Source organism: Morus notabilis, unplaced genomic scaffold, assembly GCF_000414095.1.
Source record: "Morus notabilis unplaced genomic scaffold, ASM41409v2 Scaffold404, whole genome shotgun sequence".
Classification (NCBI taxonomy): domain Eukaryota; kingdom Viridiplantae; phylum Streptophyta; class Magnoliopsida; order Rosales; family Moraceae; genus Morus; species Morus notabilis.
This window is the reverse complement of record NW_010362549.1, coordinates 344,381-362,794: the sequence shown is the minus strand read 5'-3', so window position 1 is coordinate 362,794 and position 18,414 is coordinate 344,381. Positions and strand designations below refer to the sequence as shown.

General features: G+C 34.7%; 2 protein-coding genes across 2 annotated transcripts; one reads left to right on the top strand and one right to left on the bottom strand.

Annotated features, from left to right (window-relative positions):
* Positions 1-97: 97 nt before the first annotated feature.
* Positions 98-3,410, top strand: LOC21406218 (cytochrome b5, seed isoform). The gene is made up of 4 exons (XM_010102386.2): positions 98-244; positions 383-482; positions 2,741-2,807; positions 2,930-3,410. Exons 2-4 carry the CDS (start codon positions 396-398, stop codon positions 3,178-3,180), a joined length of 405 nt encoding a protein of 134 aa, XP_010100688.1. The 5' UTR covers positions 98-244; positions 383-395; the 3' UTR covers positions 3,181-3,410.
* A 12,280-nt stretch (positions 3,411-15,690) lies between these two features.
* On the bottom strand, positions 15,691-18,161 carry LOC21406217 (cytochrome P450 78A9). The gene is made up of 2 exons (XM_010102385.2): positions 17,099-18,161; positions 15,691-16,550 (listed from the first exon to the last, which is right to left on the bottom strand). The coding sequence occupies exons 1-2, from the start codon at positions 18,059-18,061 to the stop codon at positions 15,915-15,917; spliced, it is 1,599 nt and encodes a 532-aa protein (XP_010100687.1). The 5' UTR covers positions 18,062-18,161; the 3' UTR covers positions 15,691-15,914.
* Between the last annotated feature and the right edge of the window lie 253 nt (positions 18,162-18,414).

Here is an 18,414-nt window from a genome sequence, read left to right as displayed (position 1 = left end):
CACACTCACTAGTATAAACTAGAATAGATCTGGGGTCAGTCAGTGCAAAAATGCCATAATAATGGATTTATAAAGTAAGCTAATGGCCAAACTGCCAAAGTACAAATAAGAAAACGCTATATAGTTTTAAAAAAAAAAAAAAAAAAAAAAATCTTCCTTCAAATAGCGAAGCAAAGTCTGAAAAGCAACCAAAACGCTCAAAAGGAGCTTCTTTGTGCCTGAAGACTCTCATCTTCAGTCTCATGTAAGAGAGAACCTCCCCATCAATTTTATTCTAATTTTCTCAAGCTATTTTTCAGACTCCACGGCTCACATCTAACATTTTTATTTCTGGGTTTTCTTTGTTTTTTGTTTTTGTTTTTTATTGACTTTCTCTGAACAGAAGAAGGGATAAGATGGCTCGAGATTCCAAAGTGTTTGCCTTTGATGAGGTGGCCAAGCACAACCATAAGAAAGATTGCTGGATTATAATCTCCGGAAAGGTCAGATCTTTTGTTTTGTTTTGTTTTTCTCATATCTCTTTTAATTATTTATCCCTTGTTTGTTAATCTATGGATTGTGGGCATATGAACTGATTCAGTTTCTGGGTTCTTTTTCTTTTATTAATGCATATTGAATTTCATATAGAATAGAATATGTTGGGTGTTGGTTAAAGTCGGGGTTTTTTTTTAGGAGCTTATCTTTTTAATGTGTAGCTTTTAGTTGCTTTTGCTTCAAATCAAAGATTGAACATAGCAAAAAGCATAAATTCGTAATTTGTACTGAAAAGGAAAAAAAAAAAAAAAAAAAAAAAAAAAAAAAAGGAAAAAGGGGCTTTGTATTATTGGTTGGGAAAGACGCGTCGAAAGCAGTTTTTAGATTTTTTTTTAATGCATTATTAAGAAGCATCGAATTCTACTACCAATCAATAGACAAATTACATGGGAATTTTAGTACCATAACTAATATTCTACAAGGAAAGGTGGTGAAGACCAAATATCAATTATAATTGTACTTGAAATGAGTAACTATGTCATATTTTGAATTGGAACATAGATCATGGAAGCAGACTAGTATTTTGTTTTGTTTTTGGCATGATATTCAGATATGTGTGTCGAAATTTTTTTTAAACAGTTTCCTTTTTGTATTATAAGTTTACTGGAAGCTATAGGTTGTATTTATCAATCGCAATTTAATCTTCTTTGGTACGGACTGAGGTCAAGAAAAGATCAATAGCAACCGCGATCTGTAAGGTGTTAGGAAACCCGGAAATCTGAACTTAACTATAGAGGTTCTTAAGGAAGAAGATGACCTCTGATTATATTTATTGAATGAATGGAAATGCAAACAAGACTGAGAAAAAGGAAAATAACAAGATAGAAGGGAAGTTTCGAGGACTCCCTAACCTCCCAAGACACCAGTTCGAACAAATGACGGATTCCCTGCCCCACACTAACTCCTTATCCCTCTTTTATACTGATAATTGCCCTCTAATCAACTAAACCCTTTAACTAACTAATACACTACTAACCTATACTAATCAGGGCCCAAGGTCTATGGAGAAGTAATTGGTTGTTAAACTTTATCTTGAGTTAAATCCCTGTGGCGATTAGTTGGATTTGGATATAGATCTTTATTAAATTGAACTGGATGTGTGTTCTCTTATCTACATATTAATCACCGCCAATGATAGTTTGTGATCTTAAATAAGAAGAGGCAAAAACATACAAATGGACAAGGATGGAAGAATTTTTAATAGGTTTCATTTGCAGATCATTTTGAAGGTATAGACCATTATCTAGTAATGTCATTCTAATAGGCTGTTTACTTAAAATTTTAATACACATTCCGAGACTAGTGATTCTCTTCCTCTCTCACCTTTTTGTATCCCTTCCGTTTGGCTCGCTTATGCTTAGATCTTGCTACATTTTCTCCTTTACAAACTACGTCTATTCCTGTGACTTTTTTTTTTTTCCTGGCTTTGATTTTTTTCTCATACCAGTGGGATTGTGATGCGCTACCTTGACTGAATTAGTGAAGCTCAAGTGATCTTTTTGGACGTCTTTCTTCCTTTGACTACTGTTAGACTCAATACCGCTTATGAAGTCTAGTTATTCGCCCACAGCACTTTTATGCGTAAATTAGGCTCAAATCTTTTTGCAGAACTGGTATATTCGAATATCAACTCTCTGAAAGTGGCATTCCTCCAATTCCCACCTTTGATTATTGTTGTCCATTATATTTTAAAAGTTAGGAAATCTGGTTGGTCTGTGTAACAGGCCAAGTTAAGAAAATAATACAGATAAGAAAAATCATATAATCCAGAATAGTAAACCAAATGGAAGGTTACTTGGCTGTGTTTAAGCAAGCTTTTGATGAATTCATTTGAGGGAGAATTGTGCTCTTCCTTTAAGGTTTTAGTCAGAGAAAGAATGAATTGGGCCTCAGTTGTTGAATTCCTGCATATTCTGTGTGTTGTTTTCTACATAAAGAAAGGGAACATAAGAAATTTTGGATGTTTATATGGGTGTTTTCTGGTTTCTCTTCAACTCGAATTTGACATATTTTCCAGTAACAAATCCACCAAACTTGCTAGTGCTCTTGAATTTTGATTCCTTTTCTATCTTCAATATGTTTATTTTTTTGTTTATTTTTTTGTGAAGACTGAAGATCACTATCAACACCTTCTAGGTTTTGATGCCTTTAAGCCTTGAACGCTTCATCTATTTCCTTCAAGCTAATCATCTCCTAGTTACTTCAGGTATACAATGTGACCGAGTTCTTGGAAGAACATCCCGGTGGTGATGAAGTCTTGCTACTAGCAGCTGGTATGAATGTGCGCTTCCTTATTATAGTCGTCTCATTAATCTCTTTAACTTTGTCGTAACATCCAATGTTGAAACTTTCAATGAGATGGTAGAACTTAGAACTTCATCTGAGTGACTTGCAGAGAAAGATGCAACCGATGATTTCGAAGATGTTGGCCACAGTGATACTGCGAGGGAGATGATGGAGAAGTACTACGTGGGCAAGGTTGACGTTTCCACTTTACCAGAGAAGCCGAGTTACAAGCCGCCCCCACAACCTCCTTCTCAGTCCAACCAGTCTTCAGGTGGTTCGGTGAAGATATTACAGTTTCTTTTACCCTTGTTGATCTTGGCCATAGCATTTGCTCTGCATTTCTATGGTAAAAGTAAATAGAAAAATAATCGGACATTCTTTATCCGCGTCCCATACGACTGCAGTGAGCCAGATTTAATCTATTTTGTTACGTGATAATAATGGAATTTTAGTTAACCACCTGTAGTTTTTTGAATGTTTTGTGCTATCCTTTTGTTCAATGTGAACTCACAACAATCCAAACGTTGTCTTGGCCAGTGTCTTCCTTTAATGCGGTTATGGTGTAAAAATCATTGTCATTTTCAGCTGAATTACTATGGTTTTCTCCATTATCTTCACCTTCATGGCATGATTAACATTAGTTGATCACTCGGTTCTTAGACTTAGCTTTGCGTCTTTGGGTTCAGAAATTTAGACGACATGTCGTTTAACTGAAGGGCATATTGTTATTGGCCCCAACACGTCATTTTTGGCGCCCAAACTCAAACAAAATGCCTATCAACGTGTTTTAGGGTAGAGTGTGTAATCATGATAATTCTCCCTATAGATGGGCTGAAGTGGGGAAAAATAGGAGAAAGAAGTAAAAGTTTTACAATAAATGAGTAAAATAAACAGTAGGTTTTAAAATATTCAAAATATATAGCAGTAAATAAAAAATTTAAATTATATTTACTCCATAAATTATCTATTTAATATTATTTACTTTAAATATTTTTAAATATGCTATTTATGCACTTTAGTTTCGTAAAAAATGATATTTACTATAATTTCTTTAAAAAAAAGTCACTCAGTAGAAATGTAGCATGGTTAAAAAGGTTTGACGAAATGTCATGTAAAAATGGGAACGACATGCTATTGAAAACTGTGTACAAACGACATCGAAATCTGGAAACGATAAGAACCTGAAAACTAGAACAAAACCTCAAAACGGTACTAACTTGTAAAAGCCGACAGCCACAGAAACAACAGGGAAGTGAAAAAATGACTACTAAAAGTGGCGAGTAAAAAAACAAAAAAATGGAAATGACAAACACCTGAGAAACGGCACTAATATTAATTAACAACAATAAAATAATAAAACGACAAAGAAAACACGTTAAATGACAAGAACGTAAAATCGATGCCGAGTTGTAAACGACAACAATAAGAATAAACGAAGGTAAATTTCAGAAAACGACAGAACCTGATGCGATGGTAACCAATATGTATGACGATACTATACTTTTTTACCCCCTCCAAAAAAAGTACTAGTATCGTAAAACGAATAGGGCCAAATAACCGACGGGAAAATAATGGAACGACAAACATAACAAGAGAAAATTTTGTAGAAACGACAATAATCATGAAAACGACAGAATAATGGAAAACGACATAAAAATTCACAATTGATTTTTTCAATAAAAAAAGGCAAGATCTTCTTTTAAGCATTCAAGCATCTTATGTAAGACTGTACATTTATCAAAGTCTAATAAGAATCAGAAAGTGCCTAAAGAGAAAACTAGAATTGATATAAGTTTATACATTAAGCTTCCTACTGCTCTAAATCACATTAAATTGAAAAAGTATACAGAATAAAAAATTTCTGATACAAATCTATTAGCTTAAAAATAAAGATCTACTTATAATTTATTTTTTCCAATCTTATCATAAATAATCCTTTCTTTTCCCTCTTAGCTTCCATTAAGATTGGAACCATATTCAAATTATAAAAAGAGTCGGCATACCATAAAGCTTTGAGAAATTGCTAAACTTAACATTAAAGTACATGAATTAAAATTTTTATTTTATATTCTTAATTAATACTCTTTTAACTAATATAATTATTATACTAAAATATATATTAATTAAGAATAAAATACAAAAATTATAACTCATTCACTTAAGTATTTGTCTTTTTTCCTATAAAGCTTTTCATAGGCGTACCCTTTTGCTAGGCTTTGAAGTGTTGAGCTGTTTGGCCACGTATAATTTGTCAAAACCAATACTAAAGACAAGATTATTGTCACGCGCCATGTTCATTGATGAGATATTGATTTTTTTCATGCCGAAATTTGTCAGATTGCTTAAAAAGTAGAAATTATTACGATAAAAATATCAAGATCAAAGCAACAATTACTTCTATTTAGTCTGTTGATTTAAATTTTTAATTTAAATTAAAATATAATTTTATGTGAAATTTTTTTATTATAATAAAAAAATTAAATGTGATTATTTTTTATTATAATAAAATTTAAATTGGTAAAATAAATGAGACTTAAATACTCACATATTAAACCACGTGTCTTTACCAAAGTCGGACAAGCGTTAGTTTTCTTGCATGGGATACTTTTCTACTTAGTTTGGCATGTTTTTGGTCAACTAAACTTTAGTAAATAATCTTGAATAATTCGGTATGTTTTTTCTTTTTACAAAAAAATATATATTTACACTAATGGAGACACACAATTTCACGACACAAATCGACCATAAGAAAAATTCAGTAATTTCACGACACAAATCGACACTAATAGAGTTTTGTCATATTCAGCATTAAAAAACATGCATTACCAGTTAAGTAATAGTATATTATCATACTTTTAGTAAACTCAAGGAGGGAAAAAAAAAAGAGAGAGAGAGAAGAAGAAAGGAAAAGTTATAATGCTTTAATGCACAATGTGTTAGAAATTCACAATCAATAAATGTAATCCTGGCCCTATCAAATCCATAGAAAAAGGGCAGAGAATCTCTTCTGTTTTAAAGATGGATAGTGCTAGTATTCCTTTCGTTTTCAGCAAAGACAAATATAAGTAGTGGAATAGTCAATAGAATATCTCTGTTATTTGGTTTCCGTTGTTCTTTCTTTTTCAGCGTGTCAATAAAATGTACTGACACATCAAAGACAAAGAATTACCCTAGCTAGATAAGTCTGTCGTATCCAACAGTGATCTTATATATACACATCATCTAAATAATATTGCCGGGCCTAACAACATTTATAGTTAAAATGTACATTTTCTGTGTATGATTTTGTGACTCGGCAAGATTCGTGGGATATGTTGTGTTCTCAGATAATTTGGTCGGTAGATCAGATGTCACCGACAAACAAGTTCACGAACATGAACAGCCATAGGAAAAGACTGTTCAACAAAAGGAGAAGTTGTACAGTAATTAAGTGAAAATTTCTATATATGATACTACGTAAAAAATGAAAAATACAATTGTACTGCCTTATGAGTCTTCACTAACTACTTTGGTAGTGGAATCATCCCCTTCAGCTACCAAACTTTGAGGCACCACTTAATAGGTTGTAAATAATTCAGTCACTCAGTTCCATTATATATCACACTTCTGGAAAGACATAGTTTTTAGTTCTGTTAAATTGTTGTATTTATTTGATATAATATGGTGATCTAGTAAAAAAAATTACTAAAATTTGATATGATGGTTAAAAGTTGTGTCTCATTAATAGGGTATTTTTTTTATATACTTTTAATAGATTAAAAAAAAAAAGAGTAAACAAGTTTTTACTCGAGAAAACAAAAGTCTGTGATGGACAAATTATAGTCCTTATCAATAATATATTGTTTGTTATGAAAATTTTTTGATAGGATAAGAAAAAATATCCTGTAAATAGTTAACTGTTTTGCATCAAATAATTTTTTTTTTTCATTTTAATATGAATAAAAACACGTACAGCATATCTCACTTATCTGTAGAAAGATCTTGTGTGTTACAGCGACCTTTAAAAAACATTTATATTTTGCAAGAGTACGACAATATCTCGGCCAAAAAACGACAAGGAAAAAAAAAAGAAAAAAAAGAAAGAAGGAAATTAAAACTATGACTATCCATTCAATTTGGTATTCTCGAGTCTAAGTACATAGTCCTCATCTATCAACTCATAATTAGCTTGCATGCAATAATAGGAGACAAGACATCCATGTGACTTGCGTATTTCTTTCAATCCAAAATCACAATCTGTTTGGTGTGTAGTTGTGCAAAATTATAATCTGTTAAATCCGCAAATCTGCAAGAATATTACAGTCACGACAAAAACAATATTATATTACCATATCATTCAAGGGTGATACGATACAATACATATCTAACATTACAAAGACAAGTTTAATATGATAAACAAGTACGTATTATAAACATATTACAATTATATGTATCAATGCTCCACTTACTGTAATTACTCTACCAAAGTCCAACCTCCGATTATGCTTATCGAATATAATTTTATCATTTTTTTCATCTTCAGTATTTTATAATAACAAGATGTTCAAATTATGATTAATTACTTTTCTGTTATTTGAAATTAAATAAAAGAAGATAGATAACATCAAATAATGTATATTACAGACAAAATGTTAAGGGTGTGTTTATAAGATAGGTTTAAACCATTCTTGCCGTTTGGGTTTAAACAATGTTTTCTTTTACAAAAAAAATTTAAGGTCTTTTTGGAGAATGGGTTTAAAAAGTTCGGGATAGTTCTTTCTTTTATAAAATTTAAATTATAGTTCAAAACACTTGATTTGAGTCCACTTTCCAAACACGCCCTAATTCTTTGAGTTGGATTGACACCACACATATAATACATATAGAAGTTAGTATATGTATACTATTTATCATTTATATATTTTATATAATAATGATTTTGAAAATGTACAAGGTAAAATAAAAAGTTCATTAACCAATATTAATACGAAGTTTCTTTAGTAGGACCTAAAAAATGAACTACTAACAATTTCAGCCGTTAGATTTGTATTAAAAAATACGTATTTCGCATACTTTTTTAATTTGATGTGATTTTAATCAGCTCTAACGGTCAGAAACTGACACTACCGATAGAAAGTCTTAAAAAATAAGTCCCAAATTAATATACCTTTCTAAAATTATCGTTGCATAAAATAATGTCTTACTATACCCCAATTTCTACGCGTACATGTGTGGACTGGTGTCCTTCATGAAGGACTTAAAACGAACCCAAGTATTATATAAGACTACTCATTAGTATTAATTCATACAATAGGAGATAGCTAGAAGCTAAGAGATTGCAAGTGCAAGAACTATGTAAAACATAAAGAAGTATACAACAATATGATTTTAAAAATTTATAACAAAGAATTCATTTATTTTCAATTAAGATTATATTCCTTTCAAAGGGTGTTGTCATACAGATAAATTAATAGATAGGAACTAGCTATGGCTAAGAAATTACACCAGAAAATGTACTTCATGCATCATGATTACACTAGAAAATGTACTACATGTGCATCATACAGAATATAAATAATTCGTACGAACCCTATAATGATCCATACCATACATACAAGTACTAAAGTTCCAAACGAGTACTTCATTTTTATGTTATTGTTATATTTTTGCAATAATACCAAACGTGTACTGCATGATTACAATATTTATACTAGCTATTCTTAATTATTAGCAAACAACGACTAATGAATAAAACTATACGTATTTGATTAATTAGATAACTATTAACCAGTCACATTGAATCCAATTGGTCGAAATCATGAAGTGACATAAAACATATAATGCCAGAAACATTCACCATATATAATTGGGCATCATCAATACTGTGCCTTAACCATAATCAGGAAATACAATTCCACTTTGTTTGTTGTGCTTAGATTTCTTTTTCGGGTCACAATCTTCGAATCGAAACGCAGGGAAAGACTTTTGGAGACGTTGCTGTGACTATGCATGCTCATCCCTGGAAACAAATTGATTAGTGCTAATTGAACCGGTGAGGAGTCTTAATCAGATTTTATTAAGAGATACTTATTCATGTAAAATTATTTGTTATTAGAACCCTGTCTTTGGCTCCATTTATATAGTCTCGTCCTAATAGCATGAGCCAAATGGACGACAACAATTTTATGCCTTGTACACGTAGAATATTCTTTTCAATTTAATTCATTTTCTTTCGTCATCATTTTCCTGGTTCTACGCCCCTACAGTCTAAATAATATATTGAATTGATAATAGCCAGATTATATTTTCTATTTTTTTTTTACATTCACTAAGAGTACTATACTTGGAAGCCAAGTCTTCTTCCCTCTATTTGATGACAATAAATAAAGCAGACACTAGGATCTTTCTATTGGTTAAATTTCTTCAGGAGGTCAAATCACGTGACATCTGCCCGTAACATTGATGAACCGATGGATTTTGACGTCGTTGTAACTAGATCGAAAATAAAGATAACCCTTAATGTTATATTGTCACCTATACACGTCATTGCTCCAACCTCCAACACCACAATCTTAGAAGTTGAAGAAGATCAAAACAGATACTAATTGATACGAACCACGACAACAACGTGACAAAATTTGATATCAAATTTGAAAATGACTCAAGATTTCTCGAGTTTGATAAAAAATTGTGACCCGTTGCTTAGTAAAGTAAGAGCCTTAATATGGTGAAGACGTCACAAACAAATATGAAAATTCCGTTTAATAAGTCAATTTGAACGTCACAAGGAAGCCTTGATAAGTTCGGAAAAATTTCTTCATGAACTCAAGAAGAATATCTCACAATATGAATAAACATAAAAAACTGTTTTGCATAATCTGAAAGTCAGCCTTAAATAGCCGAAACTACAATGAAGTGTTTTACTGTAAAAGTCATAATCTACCCTTAATGAGATAAACACGCCTAAAAACCCTAGGAAGGAATTAGAATTTGACTCAAAATAACCTTCCTCCTAAACACACCTATAATGGAATTCAAATTTTAAACTAAAACTTAAAACTAAAAATAGGATTACAAAGAAATCAAATCTTTATCAGATCTTCTAAACTTCTTTGATCTTGTTTTGAATCTTGAACTTCTTGTAAACTTGAAAATGTAATCTTGACTTGATTCTTTGCTAGAAAACACACCCACATCAGCTTGGACTCCCCCATGTGTATCCCAGAATGGACATGCAAGTTGGCCATATAATGGCTCAATGAACGTGTATGACTGATTGGCTCTCTTCCGGATCAATTTTGATAAGTTAAACTAGCCTTTGTTCACCCTCAGTAGTGAACACTCTCTCTTCTTGTTATAGAACTCTCCGGACTAAATTATTCAACTCTTCTTTGAATCTTTTAGCTCGATCCCTCATCACCAGACCAACTAGGACTTAAATTGGATCGTGAGTATTCCTTACAGCCTTGATGTCCTCATCATGACAGATAGTAATGTCTATCATGACATTGAGACTACTGAGATGTTTATTTCATAGTTCTAAATCATGATTCTTGATTTTCTATAGTGTTTTTGTCTCATAAAAAATTTAAATTTCAAAAATCAGAATCATAAATCATGGTTCTGAACCCATAAATTAAACGTTCTATACATACTAGAGATCATATAGGTCGAGAACTCGAAGGCTCCATCTCGAGTCAAGATGACAACAAGTGTCAATATTCTGGATTAAGGGATATTAAAGAATCTCTTTATCATTAATTATGAGAAGGAACATTGTTGAGGTCAAATTTAGTACCTCCATCTCATCCGTACGAATATCAACTTGGGTTAGCCCATGTTCAGACGATTTTGGTAATTCGGCTAAATCCACGGCCATGAGATGAGTCAAGAATTTAGGATCAATTGTACCATTGCAACTCTAAGGGTCGATATCTTTTACACCGTGAGGGATTCACGTAGACCACTCTTAAGAATATTTCATAAATATAATTTCTTTGGAACTTCCATTTCAATAATTCAAAGAGAGATCTATTTCAAATTCATATCATCTGAATTTAGCGGAAACACGTATAAAAGGTAAGTTAGCTCTATACAAGATTGGGAAAGTGCCTTTGAATCTGAATGCCAAACTCCAGTCAAAATTAGGAAACTAGTGCGCAACTAGATTTCCTTATAAAAGGATAGGATTATAATGTCTATGTTCTCGGCCATAGTGAAGTTCTAAACCGTAATTTTTTTGCTACCAAGTGCTCCATATATATACTTTTCTCTCCAAATAGTGAAATCCCTAATATCATAATAGACTTAACTTTCACATTGTGGTGAACCACTCTAAATTCTTGTGTAATTATTTAATTTCAGAACTTATATTTATTGTTCATACACCCAATATTATCAAATTAAGGCACTAAATAACGATCCAAACAGCATTGAATTGGTGAGTGGTGCGCTCAGCACAAATTAATCGTAAATTTTACTGTTTTACAAATATTTTTGAATATTTCCCTCCGTACGTAACTAATTGTTGACACGAAAAAAATCAGTGTGGAATTAAAGAATCGTTATGATCGGCATTTTTCTTATAATACGTGGGACTTATAATTGCATTTCATTATTTACATACGCATCTAATGATTTGAGCGTCAAAGTGCCTTCCGCAAGTACATCCTCGATGCCACGTTGACGTAGAACAACACAGATATGAAATATCATTGATTTGTGATATATTAAAATTAGTAATTAGAAAAGATAGACAGTAGCCTCTATCCGGGAACGTCATTAACAGAGATAACCGTTCTGTTGCTTCCTTGAAAGGCTACATGATTACGATTATCTTAGCTGTATTATTTCTTAATTAGAAGGTCAAGAAAACTACAGGAATAATGTGATGCGGGCAGAGCGACAGACTATTGAATACGATATTTAATTTGAATTTCCTTTCTTGTGTAGACCAAATAGGTAATAGGAACATATACAAAAGAACAAATCATGAAAAGCGACCTTATTTTCCTTTGTGTGTATATTAATATTTATTAGCAGTTAATCTTAGGGAACGCATATTTAGCCCAGTATTAGCTTCTAACTAACTAGCTGATGTAATAGCCACGTTGTGAATTTAAGAGTTGATCCAAACATATAATAATAGTAGTCATGAAAACATGTTTATAAAAGTGATATGGTCGAGTGTTCTTCATTAGTGACAAACTCCACGATTGATCATATAATTATTTGAAAAGACTTTTGTTTTTAATGTCCTTGAGATCAATAGTCATATTCCACATTATAAAAGTCATCAATATTTCCTTAATTTAAGCTGTGATTGTGATTAATTAATTAAGATAGTCTTATGGTTTAGGTTTACGAATAATTTGATATATCAATCCTCTCATTTGTATGTTTTGAAAGAAAAATAAAATAAGAAAAATGAGGAAAATAATTTCTTGTGATTTGGAAAGGAAAATAAAAATAAACTAAAAAGAAAAAAAAATGTTCATGGAAAAAGGAAGGACCAAATAAATTATCATCTACGTTCATATATACTCATTATTTATGTCCATAGCTGTTGGAGAATTATATTTTGTTTTAGTGTATTTCGATTCCTCATATATAATTAATGGTATTTGTTGACGGTCAAATTTCGTCAACAGAAATACGCCGGATCACCCTCTGGTATTTCGTTGAGTTACCGGCTAGAAATTAACTGTATATTTGAAATTATGCTATGAAGTGTTTATTGCATTTTTGGAGGCATGAGAATAATGCTTGAATGAGATGACACACAAAATTTATAGTGGTTCACTCTGTTAATAAAGAGCTACATCCACTTGTGTATTGTATTTCTCTTGGGCTCTTTTTGGATTACATAGAATCAGCTCTCTATTCTCTGATTACATATGAAAAATAGCCAAAAATCCTCTCTTTTTTCTTCATTCGGGGCCTTGTCCCTTTTATAGCCAGAGATTACTTCATGGGTGGTTTTTCTTGGTAGGTCCATCCACTTAAGTGGCCTACTAGTCTATGAACCCGACCCATAGCCTGTCACCACCTTTTTCACTGTTCACTCATCCAATTTGTCCCATTTTGCGGCTATGCATATCCCCCTTTAATACTCCACCGTCCATTAAAGGGTGGTTTATGGGCTTGTAATTAATGCCTGCATTACTGACATTCTTCAAACCTAGACGTAACTCCCTTATCCACTAAGGGACCTTTCTGGGGACGTGGACCCATGTTGGTACGGTCGTCCGTCTAGAAGCCTCTCCTCCTTGGAAGGGTCGGCCGTCTGGAGGCCTCTCCTCCTTGGAGGAGTTGGCTGTTCGGATGCCTCTCCTCCTTGGAGGAGTCGTCCGTCTGGAAACCTCTCCTCCTTGGAGGAGTCATCCGTCAGGAGGCCTCTCCTCCTTGGAGGAGTTGGCCGTTCGGATGCCTCTCCTCCTTGGAGGAGTTGGCCGTTCGGATGCCTCTCCTCTTTGGAGGAGTCGTCCGTCTGGAAGCCTCTCCTCTTTGGAGGAGTCGTCCGTCTGGAGGCCTCTCCTCCTTTGAGGAGTCGATCGTCTGGAAGCCTATCCTCCTTGGAGGAGTCGTCCGTCTAGAGGCCTCTCCTCCTTGGAGGAGTCGACCGTCTGGAAGCCTCTCCTCCTTGGAGGAGTCGTCCGTCTGGAGGCCTCTCCTCATTGGAGGAGTCGACCGTCTGGAAGCCTCTCCTCCTTGGAGCAGTTGGCCGTTCGGAAGCCTCTCTTCCTTGGAGGAGTTGTCCGTCTGGAGGCCTCTCCTCCTTGGAGGAGTCGGCTGTCTGGAAGCCTCTCCTCCTTAGAGGAGTTGGCCGTTCGGATGTCTCTCCTCCTTGGAGGAGTTCGTCCGTCTGGAGGCCTCTCCTCCTTAGAGGAGTTGGCCGTCTCTGACGTAGCAGCGCATATTTTCCCACACAACAGTATTGTTTCGGTTAAGAGAGAATTGAATCCTGAAGATTGCTAAAAAATCTTTTTGGTTTTGAACAACCTTGGCTGTTTTTGTAACTACGTTGTGAATAAACTCAGGAGTTACTCCTTTTTTTTTCGCTCTCAACTATGATTTCAAAATTTTGATCATCAGTCTTTTAACTAGATACTAAGATCTTAATGTTTTAAATAATGTATGACCAATCATTAAAATGCGTTATTTAATGAGCTCAATTTTAAAACATGAAAGGGTATTGCTATTTGTCACGACTCTTAAAGCTTGGGATATAAATTTCTTAAGAGGACTTGGGCCTACATAGATAAGTGACATCATTAATAGGATCTACCACTCTCACATATATTTTGTTATACGACTCTCACAAGTGTCATGATACAAACCTTTATTCAACATAAAAAGGTCGGTTAAACATCAAAATTAGACAAGACGTGATCTTATTTGTTGTTTTACATAAGAATCCTAGGATATTGGCCAGTGCCGTGTCAAAATCACGAGCAACATTTTGTATTTGTTTATGTAAATATCTATATCATCACTTGCAAAATTGACAATGATCTACCGTTTCACTTCCCTCACTTAGCTGGCTTAGTGACTTTTCAAAGGGAAAAATAATCAAAATAGAAAAACTTTGTTGTAAACAGTAGATACTGCAATAAGGATGGACGGTCAAATTATGGGCAACATGGTCCGTAAGAATATTCTGTCTAGATTTGGGTCCGCGGTGGTCTTTTCCCTAGGAAGCGACTCCGGCTAGCTTAGCCGAGGCCGACGCATTCCTCCGACGAGTTTAGACGGACAACTAAAACAGTAGGAATTTTATACGGACAAAAATTAGAGCACGATATTACTACGTATACATACGTACACGTATATGTACCCATGAAGTACTGAAGGGTCAAAATTTGTTTTAAAGGGTGATGAGTACAGGATGTTTGAGCAAGACATGTACAAATAATGTTATAATGAGCGAAGGAATTGCCGTAGCTCCATGAGGTTTCTACCAACTTCCCACCACGAATATAAGATTTTAAAACTACTTTCTTTCTCCTTCGTCAAGCATTGACTTCCTAAAACCATTTGTGTTTTTGTTTCATTTCATGCCCTAAACAGGTCATTGACATAGTCAAGCATAGACTTGGATATTTTATACAAGAATATAGAGGAAATAAACGAGGAAATTACTCGGCTCTTACAGTAATGAGATAACGATGTTAATTTTGATCCACTCTTTATAAACTGAGTTGTTACTTGTTAATTAGCGATACATGATTTATATTTTTAAACACCCGTTCTTTTCACATGTTTAAATTGAGAATTTGAGTTAAAAATTGAATTTATTTAAAAAAAAATATTGTAGTAAAAAATTAAATTAAATATAAATTTTTATGAAAAAAAAAATTTTGAGTTATGTTTTGAATTGTAATAAAAAAAAAAAAGAGTAACCTTTTGAGTCATACATGACAGAGTAGGCAATTACTCGGCTCTTACAGTAATGAGATAACGATGTTAATTTTGATCCACTCTTTATAAACTGAGTTGTTACTTGTTAATTAGCGATACATGATTTATATTTTTAAACACCCGTTCTTTTCACATGTTTAAATTGAGAATTTGAGTTAAAAATTGAATTTATTTAAAAAAAAATATTGTAGTAAAAAATTAAATTAAATATAAATTTTTATGAAAGAAAAAATTTGAGTTATGTTTTGAATTGTAATAAAAAAAAAAAAAAAAGAGTAACCTTTTGAGTCATACATGAAAGAGTAGGCTTGAATTTCATGTAGACAAACAGAAAAACTTTTGTATTGACTCTCACATGGATATTTACAATATTAGTGGACGTTTGGTTCACAGATTTAGAATCATTCGTGTGTTTTCTGTAAGAGAAAATACTGTAACAAATTACGAACTATGATTCAAACCATACACAAATTCTCATGCCAAACATCCTCTTAGTCCTTATATAAAACACCTCCATATATGCTTATATATAGCTACTTTTAGATCCATTATAATGATAGCCCCAGCCAGGCAGCCACCAAGCAACTTAAAGCCAAAATGTAAACCTCTTTTACTTCAAATATTAGTATTTTTTTTTTTCCTCTTTTCTCTTTCCTTCTCTTTCTCTATCTATATTTTTTTTCCTCCATGCCATTTTAGTGAGAGGGATTTATTATCCTACGCCTGGGGCGCACCTTAACCGTGAGTGGATTGGCCATCTCACACGACAACCTCAGAACCTCGGACAAGTCAACGCTATTCTGACCGTCGGGCAGCCATTCGAACTCGTGCAATAGTGACGCCACCCAAAAGGCAACCGTCGTCAACCCAAGAGTCTTTCCCGGGCAGGTTCTCCTGCCCGAACCGAACGGTGCGAGTCTGAGATCCGACCCAAATACCGAAAACTCGGGCTCGTTCTCTTTTGTCATGAACCTCTGGGGCTTATATTCCAGTGGGTCCACCCAAAATTCAGGGTCCCTAGATATGGCCCACATATTCACCATTGCTGTGGTCCCCTTGGGCACGAGATACCCATCAATTGTCGTATCCGTGATGGCAAGGCGGGCCCAGGAGAGCAGTGGGCCCGGTGGGTGTAGCCTTAGCACTTCTTTAATCACAGCCGTTAGATAAACTAATTCGGACATGTCTGATTCGGAAACGGATCTTGATCTCCCCACAACTCTGTCTAGCTCATCATGGACTGTTGACTGAATATCAGGATGAAGGATCACCCTCGCTAGGATCCACTCAATCAGTACCGCAACAGTATCTGTTCCTCTAAATATCATTTCCTGCACAAGAAAAAATAAATAAACAAAATGAATACCATTTTTTTTTGTCTTCAAATTCAATTATTAGTATTCACTATTTACTATTGAGTTTTAAAATATAGTTAAACTTGCGATTGATTAAAATTCTACTAGTAAAGTAGTGGGATAATCGAGAGGTAATTGTATGACACCCTCTGTAAAGTTTAAATTTCATACCTCAAATTCAAAAAAAATAAAATAAAATATTCAATTAATGAGAACTCCCAAGTCTCAAAACTATATAAAACACACGAGGGAAAGTAATAACTCATGTAGAAGGTGGTATCTTCTCTTTTTTTTTTTTCTTTTTTTTTTTATGGGAACGGTATCTTGTATTTTTAAATGACAATTAAATTGTATGAAATCTAACAACCGTAAACAAAGAGTCAATTTTTCTAATTAAAAAAAAAACGCGCAAAACGATTCCTTCCATATTCTAAAAAATATTTTACGTAATACGTATTATTCGTACTGAATATAGTATGAAAATAATAGTGTATGAAACATATATAACGAGTAGTTTTAATTACCCAAAGGACGGCGATCATATCGGAGTCGGACAACTTATCAGGTCCATTGAGGGAAAGCAAAACATCAACAAAATCATTGCCACTTTCACCGTTTTTCCGACGGTGCTCCGCCACGATTCCGCCGACAAACCTGTTCACTTTCGGCACGAGTCTCGAGCACCGGAACCCGATCCTCTGAGCGTCGAACTCCGCCGCCCACGGAAGGTGGTCGGACCAGTTCAGAACCCCCAACAGCTCGTACCCTTCCTCCACCAATCCCCTCACTTCTTCCACTTCATTGATCGTCTCTTCGATTCCGTACATCTGTCCGAACACCGACCACATCATGTTGTTCAACGAAGCCCGTTTGAGAATTCCTCGTACGGAGAAAGAAGAAGTACTGTTTTTTATGAGGTTTTGGACCATTTGATCGGCGATTTGTCGCCTCTGATTCTCCGAGGATTTGATTTGCTTGGGGCAGAAGAGGTGGTTGGCGGCGATTCTTCTCAGAGTTCTCCAGTACACGCCGTACGGAGCGAAACCGATGGCGCGGTTGAACATCAGCTTGTAAGCCGACTCCTTGACGGGGCGGTCGGCGAAGACGGCGCTGTTGAGAATCTCCTTGGCGACGTCCGGGTGGCACGTGACCACGGCGCGTGTCTCGCCGAGGCTGAAGGCCATCAGCCGCTTGGCGCCGAGGGATGAAGCTGCGGCGGCGAGCCGGCGGTGGGCCAGGGAGGCCATCAGGCCCATGCTGCCGACGAAGGGGAGGCCTCGTGGGCCGGGAATGATGGGCTTTCGGTGTTGGTGGTGGCGGAAGCGGAAGTAACCCCAGGCTGGACCCCCGGGATGGGCCCAATAGATGAGGGCCATGACGAGCCAGGCCAGGCCAATGAGAAGGACCAGCCATGGCCATGCAAAGGTATCAACTCTGCATCTAGAGGCGAGAGCGAAGACCCAAAGGGTGTCTATTTCAGTTTTCATGGTGAAGAGGGACTTAAAAGAAAGAATAATATTTAGTGAGAAAGAAGAGAGAACACACGGAACAAAAGAAATGAGTTTGGTTTTGGCTCGTGAATTTGAAAGGTAGAGGAAGTTGCGTATTTATAGAGTACAAGATATATAAATGATAATGAATGTGTAATGTATATGTTATGTACATGTCCATATAGTTTTTAAGGGAATTTTATAATAACCGTTGCACTGGAAAAGTATAACCGAAATTTTTGTTTTTTGTTTTTCTGTTCTCTTTTTTTTTATGTATTATAATTGTTATTATTATTATTATTTTCTTGTATTTGTTTGAAAGTTTATGAGCTCCGCCGCCACGAGTGCAC